Below are 18048 nucleotides of genomic sequence, written 5' to 3'. Positions count from 1 at the left end.
AAACAGGATAACTCCAAAGTGACCCGAAGCAGCTTTATTTTGGCCTGTCTATATGGGGCCAAAGTAACCTCTCCTGGGCCACCAGGCTCAAAATTCATGGAAACTTCATTAACACATACTTTAACTGGCAGCAGACTGGATCACCTTCTACCTATACAACCAATGCCTAGTAAAGTAGGTTGGAGGGGTATTACAATCATGCACCACTTTGACAATCACAACTTAATCACAATTTGACCCTTTTGCCATGATTGTAACTCCCCCATCTACTTTACTGGGCATCAGCTGCATGGGGAGAAGAAAGTCCATTTTGATGGCGATTGGAGCATGGGATGAATCATATTTCTGTCAGGTTGTTTTGGGGGGGCGGTCAGACTAGGGACTTTATCACACGGGGGAAAGTGGGGGTTTAAACTGTCATACCGTGAAAGTTGTGCAATTGTGGGGAAGATTTTCACACATATTGCTATTGAAGAGTTTCCCCATGAATGATTTGTTGCTTGTTATTACCTGGTTATTGCCAGGATAAGTCCTCTTTAATCACAGCAATCATCCTGTTTAATCACAGTCCTCTTTAATCACAGCAAAAATCTTCACATGCAGTTTTTATGAGATAATGACAATTTAAACCCCCTCTTTTCCCCAATTGTCCTCATGTGATAAAGTACTAGGAGATGATTCTTTGGTGCAGGACAGACGGTCCCAAAGCACTATGCCACCGCCAATTCTAGGGTTAAGGACCGCGCACCAACCGCACAGTCTCTAGCCCTGGCACGGAGTGGCGGTGAACTAATGGCAGTGTGCTGTGTACACAGACACCATCATTTTGACGTAAGCAATGTGCAGCATATACATGTAACTGCACATTGCTTACATCATAAGTGCGCCATTGGCACACTCATGACATCCACCCAGCGGCTCAAAAAGAACCCGCTTTTTCTGGGTTCTTTTTACTCTGGGGGATGCCGTGCGGTTTGGTGGCTGCGGCGTCCCTCTAGAGGGAAATAGGCCGCTGGCAGGCCTCCCTTTTGGGGCGGTCTGTTCCAGGCCTTAGTTAACTGTATGCCTGATACAGGATTCTAACCATGTTTTAGATTTTGTTTTTGTTTTGTTTTTTGAACTGGAATGCTTTGTTCAGCACAAGGATGTGTAAGCTTTTGTGTTCCACAGAAGTCTTCACTAGGAAGATTTTTATGCTGAAGCCCAGTTTATATATGGATGGCCCTCAAGGGGGTGGAAGGCAGCAAATACATTACACATGGAACATTACTTGATTTACATGATACTGAAAGACTAATGTTTAAAAGACATTTTTAAAAACTTCTTTTCTTGTCCTATGTACAATTGCTAGGAATTATACCTGCAACCTTTTTTTCAATGCAAGTTATTTGCTCTCCCACTGGGCTATCTCTGGCAATACTTAACTTTGCAAAAGTCAAGGGAAGAACAGAGTTACATTTCAGTGGTTGTTCAGCAAATGTGCCAGAGGCCAAAAGCTTCATCTGATAGTTCAATTCTCATGGATAGTATGTTGTGCAGGGAAGCAGTGTTGCCATATGCACTATTTAATCTGGAAGCAGATACCATCCAAACAGGAATACCCTGGTGTTCTCCAGGACTTTTTGGACTACAACTCCAATCACCTTTCACCAGCAAAGTGATTGGTGAGAGACTGAGAGAGTTGTGTTTGCTTTTAAATTTTGAAGCAGAATTATATCCTGCTGTTCACACCCAAGGGCTTCCAGAGTGGCTTAAACATTATAGAAATGGACTCGTCTCTGCTCACATGCTTATAATCAAAAAGGCACAAAGACTCAGATGTATTGACAAAGGCTGCATCCGTGCTGCAAAAATAATCCAGTTTGACACCACTTTAACTGCCATGGCTCCATGTGGAATTCTGAGAATGTTAGTTTTGTGAATTCTGGGAATGGTAGTTTAGCCTTCCCTGTCAGAGATTTCTGGTGCCACAGGATAATCCTTGATAGTGGTCTCTCTAGGAGATTGGAAGCTCTCCATTTTCTCCATTATAGATATGAAGCACTAGTACGACCTTACTGGACAATGTTGAATCAAAAGAACATCAGAAAGCTAAGGGATTGGAGGCTGTGTCTATTCAAGGAAGACAAAGTACTGCCTAAAAGGAATCATTTAATGGCCAATTGTCCTTATCGCCTCTTTCTCCCTCTGTCAGGAATACATTGAAGCAGCTGTCCTTTGGAGTCATCACAGGCTGATGGTGTTCCTGGCAGAGCTGCAGGATGACAGAGCAGGATATTGCTATATAATCTGTAAATCACCCCTCAGGCGGGCTCCAGCCATTAGCATTTTGTTCTTTTCTGGGAATGGCGTTTGTGCACTCATCTCCTGCGGTTCTTTATAGCAAATCTTAAGATGAGTCTTGAAACTGATTTCCTCTGTGTGAAGAATTTCATAGAGGAGGGATCAGGAAAATGTGGCCCTGCTCAATCTTTTTTGAAAAAATATTTTAAAGCGTTTTAAAACTCCAAATGTCCTCCAGAACATGGGAGTGAGGGGGGATTTCTGTCATGTTTTAGCCCCCTTGTTAAAAAAAATGCTCAATAACAACTGGAAGTGACCTATGGGCACAAAACAACAACCCCAGGAGGGAGACATAACTAAGACCCTGTGCAGAGCGCCCTTAAAGGCCAGCTTGAGGGTGGAGTTGGAGCATGGCATCCACATAACACATGCTGCTCCCAGGGTGGTGTAATGGCATGCATCACTCCACACAGTGTGCAGCATCATGGCGCTCCTCTGCTGCTGCATTCACATGATGCAGTGCCAAATGAGCAATGTAAAGCCACGGCACCATGGCTGTTGCAATCTTTGCTTTTTGTGGCTCCTTTTGCACCCTGCAAAGGCCAGATCAGGGCCGCAGCATGCAGCTGCCAAAGCCCCAATCTGGCTGTAAAAGGAGCAGCTGGAGGTCACCCCTTCAGGGCTGTCTGCACAGCCCTAAAACTGTCCTCCCAAATGATATGGGGAACAATTTGGTGTTTTTTTTTAAATGAAAATTAAAAAAACTGTGGTGGTGGTGGTGGTGGATGACAAAATCTGCAAGCTCTTGTGAGAGCTGTGTATATCCAAATGACTTTGGGTAGTTTGCTCACCCTTGCCATAGGTGGAACTTTATTGAATGAGTACCTCCTACTCCTAAGTGGCTACCCTGTATGGGAGACTTACAGGATGAAGGTGTTAACAGCAAGACTGCTATTAACCCTAAAGGCACCAGAACCTGACTGGAAGCTAAGTATTTAGATACTTAATATTTGGATGGGAGACTGCAGATGTAGTCCAGTGCTATAAGGTATATTTCAAAGGAAGGAAGTGGCAAAACCACTTCTGGTATTTCTTGCCTAAGAAAACTTTATGAAATTCATGGGCTCACCCTAAGTTGACAGGTGACTTGGGGGCCGTTGTTGTTGTTGTTCTTGTTATGTGCCATCAAGTCCTTTCTGACTTAGGGTGATCCTAAGGCAAACCCACCATAGAATTTTCTTGGCAAGATTTGTTCAGTGAAGGTTTGTCACTGTCTTCCTGAGGCTGAGAGCATGTGACTTGCCCAAGATCACCCAGTGGGTTTCATGACCAAGGTGGAAATTGAACCCTGGTCTCCAGAGTCATAGTCCAATATTCAAACCACTGCTGAAGACACACACACACACACACACACACACACACTAAGCCGTTAGAGCCAAGGTAGGCATTGTGTGGCTCCCCTGTGGCTGTGGGACTGCAATTCCCATCATACATAGCCAGCCCAACCAGCATTGAGGGATGATGGGAATTGCACTCCAGCATCATGTAGAGGGCCCCATGTTGTCCATCCCTGGTTTAGCGCAGAGATGGAGAACTGTTATTTCCTTCTGCTTCCATCTGTGTGTCATAAGACATACTGGAGGTTCTGTAGATTTCAGGAGTTAGTGTCAAACCTGGACAGTGGTTGGAGGAAACAGAGGTATAGCAATGGCATTTGGTTAAGCCTACATTTGAGCTTGCTCCTCAGGGGAAAATTCTCATTCTGTTTAGCTTTTAGTGATTTTAAATACATGTTGGATCTAATACATCCTGAAGGTTTTGTCCCAGTTCCTGTTGATTTTAATTTTGATTCTTCATCTTTGATATTTTGTTCATTTCTTTCCTGGCACACTGCTTGGGGGTTCTTTCTTAGGGCTGAAAAATGGTATAAAATATCAGACAGGAATAACACCATCATATACTTTGGGGGATATGCTTTGGAATTCATTCATTTTTTTTCATCCCTCTTAGCATCTCAAAATGGTGTACGTGGATGTCCACCTCCCCACATTATTCTCACAGCGATAACCTTTCTCAAATAAATTTCTGAAATAAATTCACTGCACCACCTGAAATCACTTTCTCTGTCTCCAAATCCACCCCCAATTTGAGATGGAAAAATAGACTGAGTTTTATATGCAACATACTCCTGAAGCTGCAAATCTCAGGGGAAGATAAATAATAATAGGCAAATGGTCTTGTATGGAAGAGTAGCCATACAGTCTGAAGGCACATGTTGCTATTTATTTATTTATTGTATTTATACCTTGCTTTTCAGAAATGCTCTCAAATTGGCTTAACATGCTAAGCTAAGCAGGTGTGGGTCTGGTTAGTATCTGGATGAAACACCACCTATGAACTCTTCAATACACTAGTTTGAGTTCTCTGGGCCAAATCCAGTTATCAGTCGCAATGGGAATAGACCTATTGGAGCCAAAGGGACTTAACACAAATGTTGACTTAGCAAGTTTCCACTTATTAATTCATTAGGTTTATTCTAATTGGGATTGCTAATAATTGCATGAGAGAAGAAGGGTAAGATATAACGCTTTTAAATAAAATGAAATTGTAAAGGGTGTTCTTATTAATCAGCTGCTGAAAATATTGTAAAGAACTCCAAGTTTCCCTCAAGATTTTACTCCGACTTGATGTCCAAAAGATGTTCTGCAATTTTGATAGCTCCTAAAATTCAGAGTAGCTTTCATGCTCTAATGACATGGGAACTGCTAGCTACCACTGAAGCAATGACAGAGAAATCGAGAGCATTTATTCTTCACCTTAAAGAAAGTTTTGCCATTCACTGATAGACTGTGCTAATCTTATCAACTGTTCTGTGATCACGTGGTGCTAGGTTTCCCTACAGTGTTTCATTGCTTTTGTGAGACAAATTGGGTTGGAAAGAGAGAATTGTCCTCAAGGTCTTTGTCCTCTTTTCTTGTAGGGGGAGATAGAGAGCGGATGACAGCGAACCATGAGACATACCTTCTTATGGCCAGCACTCAGAATGACATGGAGGACTGGGTGAAGTCTATCCGCAGGGTGATATGGGCACCTTTTGGAGGTGGTGAGTACAGCTCAAGAGAGAAGGACAATATTTTACCTTTAGCCTAGTCTGTTTCAACTGTAAATGGAAAGAATATTAGAAAAATGTTTTGAAAATGTGTTTCTTGAATGTTGGGAAACCCTGATGAGAAGAATCCTGGACTGATGAGAATCCTTGCAGTTCAGGACTTGTTCTGCACAAAATTGGACACATAGTTCTTGTTTTGTGCGTCTCTCTCTGTGTAGAAAATGTCATTTTCTTTCTTCTTTTTTTTCAGGAAGTCAGTTTACTGAGAATAAAATGGATATACAAAAGATGTATAGAAAAAGTGTAGAGGTTTTAAGAACTAAATTTCAACAGCAATCAACAGGATGAGGTAGTTTTAGATTCTGGTTGTAAGAATCAGCATTTTGCTTGGTACTTGTTTTGTAGAAGTAGATAGTCCAGAGACATTGTCTGGGATTCCAGCCATGTCATTCAAGGAGCATATCCTGCTTTGGAAGTGGCATGGTTTTGTCCTTGGCAGGCATGGTCCAAAGGGTGCCTATGCTTGAGACAGAAGTTCTGGTGACACTGGTCGCAAACTAGGTTCATCATCATCTCTTTCTTTTTGCAGCCTGGGCTGAAGCACTTGTTTGTGAAGATCTTTTGTTTCTGTTGGGCAGAATCAGGTTTACACTCTCAGTCCATATGGGCACCAACAACAGCGTCTGGCATTTCGCCCTTTCTGACTGGGATAGGAGTCTTGCAGAGAAGACAGATAGGAACCTGCACATCCTTTTTGTATGCAGAAGAACACTTGTGCCAGTTGTATGCCACATGGTCTTTACAGAAGACCTGCTCACACGCATCACTTTTCAGGGGCAGAAAGTCCAAGTGTTTGCAGGTCTTCTCAGAGCAGTCTTCGCCCAGGTTAGGGAATTCCATTCTTGCTTTATCGCTAAGGCTTCTTCGCACTTATCAACCACTGTAACATGTTACTCCCTTTTAATCAGAAAATGTCATTTTAGTAGAGCTTCGGCACGTATGGATGCCCAGCCCTCTGGAGCCCTAAAATCAGCCCATGGCTGGCATTTTGTGCCAGTCTGTACTGGGCCTAAGTCCCCAATTACAGCATTTTTTAAAAAAAAAAAATTGGCACAGGAAACTATTTTCAGCCTAGAAAGTAATATGTCTGTGTAGAAATATTATTTTCTGAACAGGAAATGTTTTTGCAAATTTTCCACAAAATAAGTCCCAAAGAAGAAAATTGCTAACATTAGCCTTTGCTTCCTCTGAGAATGAAATGAGCAAATAATCAACATTCCCTAATTTCAACCAAATACCAAATCTTCAACAGTTAACACACACACACACACACACACACACACACACACACACACACACACACCTATCTTTATGACCTAGAAAATAGGTCATTTTATTTTGGATGTAGCATTTTTTTTTCATTTTGTGTTGCTAAAATATAGAGCATTTTGTTCCTAAAATACTATAGATTTAACTACAGGGATTTCATGACTAGCAAATTTATGAAATCTGATTTTTTTAAAAAAATAAAAATAAAAATCCAAGATGGTATTCAGTAGACAAGAGAAGTGGAATGGCAAAATAATGAGAATAGTGTGCTAAAAAGCATAGGTTTAGCTCAGCCTACCTGTACATTTGATGGATGGCCTTAAATTATTGTTCTCTTAGCCCTGATCTGTTATGTGGGAGTAACAATAATGGCCTACTGTACAGGGTTGTTACAGGAATTGCCATGATACTATAAACAGAACTGTTTCCCTATTTTAGTAAGAGGAATGGGGTGAATGAGAAATTTTTTGGGCTTGCTGCTCATTGCAAGCATGCACAATTGGCATCTCCCAAGACTAAACATTGACCAGAGCACAGCGAAATCTGCATACTTCTGAGGCATGTGATTCTTTGAAAACTAGAGGAGCAGGGAATATGTGTTTGGAAAAGAGTGTGTTTTCATATGTATATAAAATATGTACATTTAAAAATACACACAGAAATGTAAACATGTAGAAAATATGCATACAAAAATGCACAAGTGCACACAAAAAATGGGGGCACAGAGTCAGAATGAACTCAGAGATGGAAAAATGAGAATCATGAGGATATTCAGATTGACAGATTCACTCATCTAGGATTCACATATTCAGATCTAATACCCACCAGAAGCCCTGCAGCCATAGAACTGGTATTTCTATTGCAGGTTCCTAGGCAGCTATCTGGAGCAGGGATATTGCTCTTCCGGGGACAAATAATTATTCATGTCATAATCTTCTACTTAGATGATGCTGGGGTGAGTTATTAGGCAATGTGCCTTCTCAGCCTAAGTTGTTCCCCTCCCCTTTCCCATTGCTGGACCCCATATTACTTAAAGGAAGAGCACAATTCATATACAAACAAACTGCATTATAGCCTCAAAATAAAAATAGCATGCCTGATAATGGGAGCTTTGGAATTGTATCCAGCCTGACATGATTAGAAAGCCCTCTTCAGAGCTGTGCATGCAGTGCACAAAGGTCTAGCATGTTTGCTTTAGTGCTTGGTGGTGTTTAAGCACTGTATGTATGTGCTACTGATATCCCATTTATAGTTTTTACCCTGCATTAGATCAGTGGAGATGCAGTGCCGCAAGTGGTTAAGATGCTGACTCTGTTGATTGCAAGATTGGCAGGGTGGCAATTTGAGGCACAAGTGCTGCATGATGGGGTGAGCTCCCATCACTACTCCCAGTTTCTACCAACCTAGCTGTTCAAAAGCTCAATTTTTGCCACAATTGTATTAATTAATGAAAATGGAAACATACTATTTTGAGAGCTGCCATTATTGCACATCTCCACAATAGTGCAACTGGGGCTGTTTCTGCCACCACACCTTCCTGCTTTATGCCTTACCCAGTGTGCCTTTCAGGTATTTTTGAATTTTATTTTTATTTTTACTTTTTAATGTAATTCTATTGCATTATGCTAATGTGGTTTAAGTAAGGAAAATAAAAGAAATAGAAATAGGAAAAAATAAAATAAAGGAAATCACCTTGCTTGGGAATAGTGAGGGGTGGACAGGGGGAGAGGAGGAGACACTGACACCACATAACTGCCAATATTGGGATGGCCACAGCAGTGACGTTTTGCACCTGAGGACTAATGGGACTGCAGCAAGATTGGGAGCTTATTGATGGGTTTCCCCCATCAATGAAAAGGGTTGCCTTAACCACACTTCAGAGACACAGCAGCTACAGGTCAGAGGCAACACTGTGAAATAAGTATCACCAGAGATGCCATTTTTCAACTGTAATTGCTGTTTAAAAGCTACATTTAATAATTTCCTAAAACAACCACATAAAAACAGCTGTGGCTGCAGTGTCCATGGGGTTGGCGATTCCCCCTTCCCAGGCTGTAGTCCTAACTTTACAGAATGTGGTGCACAAAGGTGAACCCTCTCCCCCCAAACAGGTTCTGTACCTGGGATGATCTCTTTAAAGTTCAGATGAAAATCAGAAGCAGATTCACCACACTGCTGACATTGAAGTTACCAAATGCCACTGTGTAAAACTAAAGAAAACAGAAATTGTGGCTTGTTTCCAGTAATGGCTGGCTGTGAAAATAAATGTCTGTCAGTTCCGTATCAATAGATTGTATTGTGTTTTTGTAACAGAACAGAGCTGGAGCTAAAAACAAAACAAAATAAAAAACCATGTTTACTGTTGGAAAATTACCCTTTTCACTTATCAATTAGACCATGGGGGAGCCTAAGGGAAATCATCATTGTTAACAGAAGCGTTATGGGGGAATTACACCACATGTGTGCTCCCTACCCAGTATTTAAGGCTGGGAGGTTTTGTTTAGGAAAGAAATTTCAGCCCTTGGCTGGTGGTCCCATCCTGTGGCATTGTTTCAGCTGGAGCCCTGCCCAGTACTACCTTCAAATGCATCTGCTTCTCTGTTTTGGATCTTCTGGGAAGGGGCTGCACACCAGCTGAATGAAGTCTGAAACACATCTGAAATGCATTCCACTTGTCTGTTAGGAATCTGATTTCTCTGCAAAATAAAAACATAATGAAAGGTCTCCTCCACACAAGAATTTTGAGCTCCAGCTGTGATGACCTACAACTGAGAGTTTAATAACTTTCCTTTGCTCAAGAAGGTCAGACACTTGTTGGATTTCTCATGGCTCTCAAAAGCTGTTCCTTTCCATTTCAGTGTGCGATACAATTCACTAGTTGAGGCGTATGGTGTTAACATGCATTTGATTGGCTCAGGAAGATCCTGCTTTTGGTTTTCAGTCGTAGGAAAGTGGAAGAAATTTTACTTCAATGTTGGCAGACATATTACAGTCAAGAAATTGTTATTGGATGTTTTCCCTAAGCCATTCCAGGCAGCAAGGTAGTGACCTTGGGCCAGACATTCATTCATTCATTCATTCATTCATTCACTCTCTCTCTCTCTCTGTCTTTCTGTGCCTAACCTACTACACAGGGTTGCTGTGAGGATAAAATGGGACGGGGAGGACTGTCTACACCCCCTTTAGTTCTGTGAAGAGCAGGTGGAATATAAATTAACAACTGCAGAAGCACCAGCAGTATCCATAGTCCATTTTGGTTGAGATTCAGTAGGACTGCTGATGGACCATTTATCTCTGCCATCATAGTTATATTGTAGTTTGAAATGCACAAGGAGACCCACAGATTGGCTATGGCAATGTGCCTAGTTCTGTCCATTTGTGCTTGTATGCCAAGGAGAGAAGGAGCAGATTTCATATCCCCAAACAAAGGAAAATGTTGCATTTGTACAAGGGCAGGTGAATGTCTTCCAAGTGTTGCCAATGAGTAGCTGGGGGCAGAGCTAATCCTGGGAGCTTCCTACTGCCCTTGTGTAATGGGGCATTGAAGGCATTGTGAAATGAGGTGTAGGATGAGCCCTTCTATAGTGCCTAAAAAGTATTTCCTTTCGCATAACCAGGGTTTATGTCAAGATAGGTCACCACCATCCTGTGTGTCTTCCTCCCCATTTTTATCACCAGCACCATCTTGTGTGCTAGGTTAAGCCAACAGACAACAAATCATCCAGTTGCACCCACTGAGTTTTGTGGCTGAGCAGCAGGGAATGAAAGCCAACATGGTGTAGTAGTTTGAGCATTGCACTACAACTCTGGAAAGCAGGGTTTGATTCCCCACTTGAGCATAAAAACCCATTGGGCCAGTCACATGCTCTCAGCCTCAGAGGATGGCAATGGCAAACCCTCTCTGAAAAAAACTTACCAAGAAAACATTATGATGGGTTTGCCTTAGGGTCACCATACTGGGAGGCACAAAACAACAAGCAGAGGATACAATGATACATTTTGAACTGTAGGTGCTCCTTATGATAATCCTCATAGCCACATGCCCAAGGAGAGTCCACAAGCATTAGCAGCTGTGTTGATATGAGAGCATGTCTGTGTATATATATATATATCCATAGGATGCAATCCTGTATGGCTCTGCATAGAGCTGCATTTGTGTCTGGAGAGAGTTGAGGTGGGGGGGGGGGGGAGCAGGGAAGTATCTGGTTATGTCCCCATAAAATGATCAACTCCAACACTGAGATGTCTACAGGACCACAGAGGCTTCAGCAGATGATGTCCTCATTTCATGTCTGGCTGCAGAGACATAGCCAGATACTTCTGTAAGCCCCCTTCCCACTCCTCTTTGGGCTCAAATGAACATGGTCAGGGGCTTCAGAGGCTCTATGGCAGGGAGACTTTTGGTCATTGCACAGGGAGGGAGAGAGGGAATACCAACCTCCACATTGACTAAAGAGAGACATACTTTGGTGTTGGATTAACTTATCCATGCCAAAGAGCAGCAGTTTTGCTCTGGATATTCAGCTCTCTCCAAAGCTATGATGAATGGCTGTCTTCCCACACAACTTTTGAGAGCCTCCCAGTGTTCCAGCAGTGGGCACCAGTTACCTTGAAGTCATAATGATGCCCCTAGTTTTAACAGCATGGCTGAGTATCTCATTCTGACCTCAGCAGTGCTACTGGGTGATGAACGAGGATCATGTGGGAAGGCAGTCGCAGCTTATCATTGTAGAGAGCGTGGGAGAAATTCAGGGAGAATTTGCAACCAGAATATTGTGAGGACAACCTAGGGTATTATGGCCAGTGAAAACAAGGTATTTGAAGATAACTATCATATAACTTCTCAGTCTTCTCTTCTCCAGCCTAAACACACTCAGGTATCTCAGCCATTCCTCACAAGGCTTTGTTTCCAAATCCTTTACCAATGTGGTCACCCTTCAAGATGAATAGTAATAATAATCTATAGACTCCCCATATCTGCACAGCACCCTTAATAAAATCCTCATTTAAGATACAGCATCTCAAAAGAGATGGGTTGTAAGACTGATTAACAACCAAGAACGATCAGATTTTACCCTCATTAGCCAGCATCCTGTTGGTTAATACCAACTAGAGTAGATCCAGTCAATTATGAATTGAATTTTGAGTCAACACATAGGTAAATTCTATTGATTTAATGCGTCTACTCTTGTCAAGACTAAAAATATGGTTTATGTCATTAATTGGAACAGAATTCCACAGGAATAAAATGTGTTGACCAAATTTGGTGGAGTTATGAAGTTGCACCTCCAAAAGCAAGGAAATTTAGACCATTTGGACATATGGGGCAGGTAGATATAACATGGCTGTTTTTGTTTTGGAAACAGCATTGTGTGTTGAATTTGGCTACTGTGAATATGAGAGAATTTCTCTGTTCATTGCTTTAAAAAAAGAATTTAACGAAATAAACAAATTGCAGATATTATGGTCAAAAATAGTAGAATTCGTCAACATTTTAAAAACTGCATGTAAGAGGAAACAAAACTTAGAGATTCCCCCATCAATACTTTCCATTCATTGGTTAGCCTCAGCTAAGTAATAAATGTATTACTTCTTTAACAGAAAATTTGGCACCAGAAGCAGAAATGGAATGGAACGGAAAGGGATAGATTCCTCAACCACAAAAAACAAGAGCTGTTTAACATATTTTAGCAAACTTTTTTATTCAGAACTAAAGAACTGGGCAGGGATGGAAAAGATATTTAACATTATTCCAAAAAGTGGTTTAAAATATGTTTTCAAGCATTGAGAAATCCTAATGAGAAGAATTCTGGTCTAGGGACAATCTTCACAGTTAGGGATTTATTCTGCAAATTGTTTAATATTTCTCTGCTCAAAAACAAACTAGCAAATACATATAACCAAAATATACACAATTACAAAACAATGTTTTAAAAGATTGAAAAAGCTTTAGAAAACATGAAAGTTTTTAATTGTGATTTTGAAAAAATCAGTGAAAGAACAGTCCACACATGTTCTGGGAAGCAATTCCAGGGCCATGGAGCAGAAAGTGGTGGTGGTGGTGGGGAGAAAGCAGCATTTGTTACTGTGCAGCTTTTTCTGCACAGTAATATTATTGTCTGCACAAAACATACTGCTTTCTGTGCCAGATAACCACTACAAATTTTGCACAAAATGACTCCCAAATAACAAATAGCCTTCACAAACTGCATTGTTTTCTAAGACTTTCTGACACCAGGAAGAAAATTATTAAAAGGATTCTTTCTTTAAGAAGAAAATGACTGTGGAAATGCATACTTACAACCAAGTCAGATAATCCTTCCATAAGTAAATGTTTTCACCTTTCTGGAGACCATGTAAATCTTTCTTCCAAAAATATTCAGAAGTGACATTTGCTTTCACCAGCTCTACTTTCCTTTTGATTTCCATTTTGATGGCCAAATTTATAGATCTATGTTTTCTCCCTTTTTTTTAACCATAGTGGGGGAGCTGATAGAGAAGACTTATCTTTATTCTCTATTTTTCTCTTCACATTCACTAAGTAAGACATTCTGGAGGCAGCTGCTCCTTACCTGATTTGTTGTAGTCAAACACATATGGCTATAGTAGTCCTGAGTAGAATAGAATTCTTTTTTTTTTCTGTAGTCATGCTTTTTTTTATTACATTGATTACTGATTACTGCTGCAATCCAACACAGAAAGCCTGTATTTTTCCAGAGCTCCTTCACTGTCCCCCAAATCGTGATGCTGCTAAAAAAAATCCAGCTAGACAGAAGACAAGGATTAAAAGGGGAATCAACAGGTGTAAAACCCCTTTGTAAAAAGGAGTTCCAGCCTCAGACACTTTGGCCTGAAACAGATGGGCCAAAAGGACCATGCCAGCCCTAATCAGGGCAGGACCAGTCTTGAACCAGGTCGCCAGAAGGAGCTGTTTATACTTGCTTCTTTTTGGCCTGGTTCTTCTTGCTCAGTGTGGTGTCAGCGCAGCTTCCACCAATGTTTGGCGCCTGTGATGTCTAAACGCCATGCCCCCAACCTGGCCCAAAGGTGCCCATCTGTTTTGGACCTCTGTTTGGACCACCTGTAGTAGTCTCAGAAGGACTTCTATGTTACTTGAATTGAATTCAGCTCAACCATGAATGTAGTATAGGGATGGTGGGATAAGAATTTGTAAAAAATTAACAGAACATTTTATACAAATGATTGATTTATGGATGTTGATGATTGTATTAGTGAATGGAAAATATAAACAGAAGGAACATCTTGACATAAAAAAGAATTGTGTCAACTCAGGACACTCTTAAATGTTTTTTTAAAAGATGCTCCGATCTTTTTAGCAAGTCACTGTTGAGTCACCATCTTGGAGAAACATCTTGCGTGACAGCAGTACTAATGCTGGTATTTAATAAAAAGACTTTTAGTGGATCCATATTTCTTTTATAATGGGTCTGTGTTGGCAGGAGGCTTACCTTTCATTAGGAACATTAAAACATATCCTGCTGGACCTGCAAGAGAGAGTGCTGAAAATATTTATTTCTTTGTGCCATTCTTTCCTGTGGACCTTGCAGATGTTTGCCAATGTCCTACATTGTCTACTCAGTTAAAAATGCCTAATTGGTTACCAATGCATAACTAAATAATATCTCCTGGGCCAATTCCCAATACCTACCTGAAGAAGGTGATGGTGGTGGTGGTGGTGGTGATGATGATGATGATGATTTAATAAGAGTTGAACATCCATGGATTTTGATATCCGGATCAGGGGTGGTCCTGGAACCATACTCCAGTGGATACCAAGGGCCCACTATCCTGATAGCAGATACTGTACAAAAATAGTTTCTAGAGTCAGTCCCCAGAGACTAATGGATCCAAAAAAATTCCTGAATGTCCTGGAGAATTTTCCAATTGCTAGAACTGGTGATTCTTTGATGATAATAATAATAATAATAATAATAATAATAATAATAATAATATGTTTTATTTATAGACCGCTATTCTGCAATGATCATAGCGGTGTACAGTAAAAATTGCAATACAATACAATACAATACAAAATTAAAGGTGACAGTTAAAGGAGGGAGAAGTCTCGTCTTTCAGGCTGTCCCTGATGGAGCTGGCTCTGCCTGATCTTGGATGTCATGGGAAAAGATCAGCTAGTTGATATCCTGGTTGATCTGGGCAAATGATACAGTTGCTCCCAAACATCCTTTACTTATGTGCAGAACACAGGTTCCTTGGTTTTCTGAGAAGCTCATGGCAGTAAAGCATTTGGGTAGACAACTAGAACAATGATGGAGAAAGATTCAGGATGAATCCAACCAGGCAGGAGTTAAGGCCCATTTTAGGACCTACTTTCCAGCAGTGAGGGTAACAAAGAAACCATTGTTTGTTGCCTCTATTCCATCAGCTCAGTCTTGCTTGGCACAGCTGTTCTGGGTAGTTAAAGATTATGTCTTAGACCTGAGAAAGTTGAGATGGAGACATCAGAAAAGTGTACATTTGCTAAATATATACTAAATCCACTAAATACTTTGTGGGTAAAATTGCTTGTATTTGCTATGGATTGGACTCCACATTGAGGGTAGAGTCTGGGGGTATAGCTGAGGCACATACTCATCCAATTTTGATGGGTGAGTTTCAGGTTGTTCAATATGATGATGTAGACAGGTTGCTTGGAGAGGTGAGGCCATCCACTTGTCTCTAAGACCCATGTCCATCCTAGCTAATTAAAGTGGCCAGAGGAGGACTGACCAATTTGTTGGTGGAGGTTGTAAATGCTTCTTTGAAAGAGGGCTATGTTCCAGCATGGTTATGGGACAGAAACATCCTTGATAGACTTGGTGAATGAACTACACCAGAAGAAGCAGAGTGAATCCCTATTGGTCCTTCTGAAGCGTTCAGTGGCATTTGATGCCATCAACCATAGTATTCTTCTGGGTCATTTGGATGATATTGGATTTGGGGACATTGTCTTACATTGGTTCCAGTCTTTCTTGGCTGGCTGTTCCTAGAGGAGACTGTTGTTCAGCCTTTTGGCCCTTAGCCTGTGAGTTTCCACAGGTGCAGCACTGTTCCCTATGCCTTTCAACCTCTACATGAAGCCGCTGAGAGAGGTCATCCAGACTTTTGGGGCTGGGTGTCATCAGTATGCTGACGATAGCCAGTTGTATCTCTTCTTTACAGTTGATGCTAAGGAAGCTGTGGTAGCACTGAATTGTTGCCTGGATGCAGTAAAGAACCAGATGTGGTAAAGAACTAGATGTGGGTGAATAGACTGAGGCATAATCCAGACAAGATGGAAGTGCTGCTGGTCAGTAGGAAAACCAACCTGGGATTGGAATCACAGCCTGTTCTGGATGAGGTTGCTCCAGTTCATAGCTTGGGCCCAGTGCTGCTTTTAGAAAAACAGGTTGCTTCAGCAGCCAAAAATGCCTTGGCTCACCTTTAGCTGGTGTACCAGCTGCACTCTTTCTTGGGGAAGACAGATGAGGTCACAGTGGTTCATACCTTAGTTACCTCTCAGTTAGACTAGTGTAATGTGCTTTACATGGAAATACCCTTGAAAAATGTTTGGAAGCTGCATCTAGTGCAAAATGAAGCAACTAGACTGGTGTCTCAATCCAAGGTGCTGGTGTCAACCTGAAAGACCGTCTCCTCCCATATGAGCCTGTCAGAAATTTTGAGATTTTCAGAGGAGGCCCTGTTGCATGTCCAAACACCTCATGAATTTGTGGCTACATGTAATACTTTAAATAAATGAAGAAATAAATAAATAATATGCTGATTTAAGGCTGCAGCTGTGGACTCTGAAATCAGGAAAGGAGAAGGAAAATGGTAATGGGATGAACTGGGCAAGAGAATAAAAAGGCACCATATGGCAGTCAAACAATATGAACGCTTATGTTATTTAGAAATGGGAGGTTGAGAGTAGATGGTAACTTGTTTGCATCAGGTATCCCTCCAAAGTGTAAGTAGATATAACATTCTCAACTCTTTGAACATTCCTTTCTATTCAGTAGTGACTTCTAAGAAATATTTGTATCTGTTCTGTAAATATTAAACATGTCCTTTTATACAAAAGTTCATAATTGAGAGTTCCTGCATGTCAGGGGGTTGGACTGGATGGCCATTGTGGTCTCTTCCAACTCTACGATTCTATGATTCTATAAATGATCTGCTTGGATCCTATCAGATTTACACATCTTGAAACTCTATGCAGTCTGGGATCCTTCACAACATTCATGAGTTGTTGTGCCCAGGCTGTGCTACTCAGCCAGTAGCACACCCTGTTAACAATGTCAATGTTACTTGACAGCTGAAAGACCTTTCTGGAATTCAGCCTCTCAGGATGTTCAATAGACTCTACACTGAACCTATTTTCATCTGAGTAATGTTTTGGGGGATTTTTTTTTTTTTGAGGTTGGTACAAATGTTTACTGTTTGGATGCTATTATTCTTACTATTAAATGCTAGTAAATGTTATGGTCTCCACATTATTACTATTACTACATACACACCTCTTAAAAGAGTCTCTGCATGATAAATTACCAAGGCAGCCTGTAGTAGTATCTGCAGCTATGTGGTTCATTTTTATTACATATACGTGCTGGCTTAAAAAAAATACTGTACACTCCTTAGAGCTGGAGGTAATTTTCATTGAGTTCACTTGTATTGACAAAAATAGCATTTTTGCACCACCAGAGACTTGTTCACATCTCCTTAGCCTTCATACATGAGCAAGGTGTTAGAGGGTGTTTCCAAGAAATAAAATGTAGACATGCTTTAAAACGTAAGTGGCTGGAATGGATATAACTGGGAAAATGTGCAGAAACTTCCTTTAAATATTGGGATATATTACTGAAATTAGACAAATTTTGCCTGAAAATGCATGATTTAGAAATGCATTTTATTTAAAATGTACAGTCTAGAAAGAAAACACAATCTCACAACTTAGTGCAAAACAAGAATGGGAAGAAAAGGTATGAAGGATTTGGAGAAACTCAACAGTCTCAAGATTCAGAGGTGTTTTTTCCTCATCCCAAATTACTCCTACATTCCAAGTGCTTCTCACAAGATGCCCTACGCAGCCAGTTGTTTCCTGTTACCTGTAAGCTGTTTGCCAATAGCTGCCTGTGTCCCATTTCCCCTGAAAAACAGAATGTTCATCCCTTTCTGGCTAGTGGACAGTACTTGGCTTTATAAGTTATGCAAACCTGGTCTAAAATCTATTTTGCAATGGAAAAGGTGTGTATGCGTGTGTGTGTTCAAATTGCCTATCGATGTATGGCAACCCCATGAAATTTTCATAGGCTTTTCCTAGACAAGGA

General features: G+C 40.9%; 1 protein-coding gene and 1 pseudogene across 4 annotated transcripts in view; one reads left to right on the top strand and one right to left on the bottom strand.

Moving 5' to 3' along the window:
* ARHGAP24 (Rho GTPase activating protein 24) overlaps positions 1–18048 on the top strand; it is a 308726-nt gene that overhangs the window by 228725 nt on the left and 61953 nt on the right. For all 4 annotated transcript variants that reach the window (XM_089526176.1, XM_089526172.1, XM_089526174.1 and 1 more), the window contains one exon: positions 5264–5386. In XM_089526176.1, coding sequence (XP_089382302.1) covers positions 5264–5386 — 123 coding nt within the window. The remainder of the gene's footprint in view (positions 1–5263; positions 5387–18048) is intronic.
* Positions 5768–6292, bottom strand: LOC149313173 (AN1-type zinc finger protein 2A pseudogene; annotated as a pseudogene).

This window comes from Sceloporus occidentalis, unplaced genomic scaffold (assembly GCF_023333645.1).
Source record: "Sceloporus occidentalis isolate IW3139 unplaced genomic scaffold, rSceOcc1.0.p SCAF_5, whole genome shotgun sequence".
In the NCBI taxonomy this organism is placed as follows: domain Eukaryota; kingdom Metazoa; phylum Chordata; class Lepidosauria; order Squamata; family Phrynosomatidae; genus Sceloporus; species Sceloporus occidentalis.
Note: the sequence above shows the minus strand (reverse complement) of the source record. Positions and strands in the feature narration are given on the sequence as shown.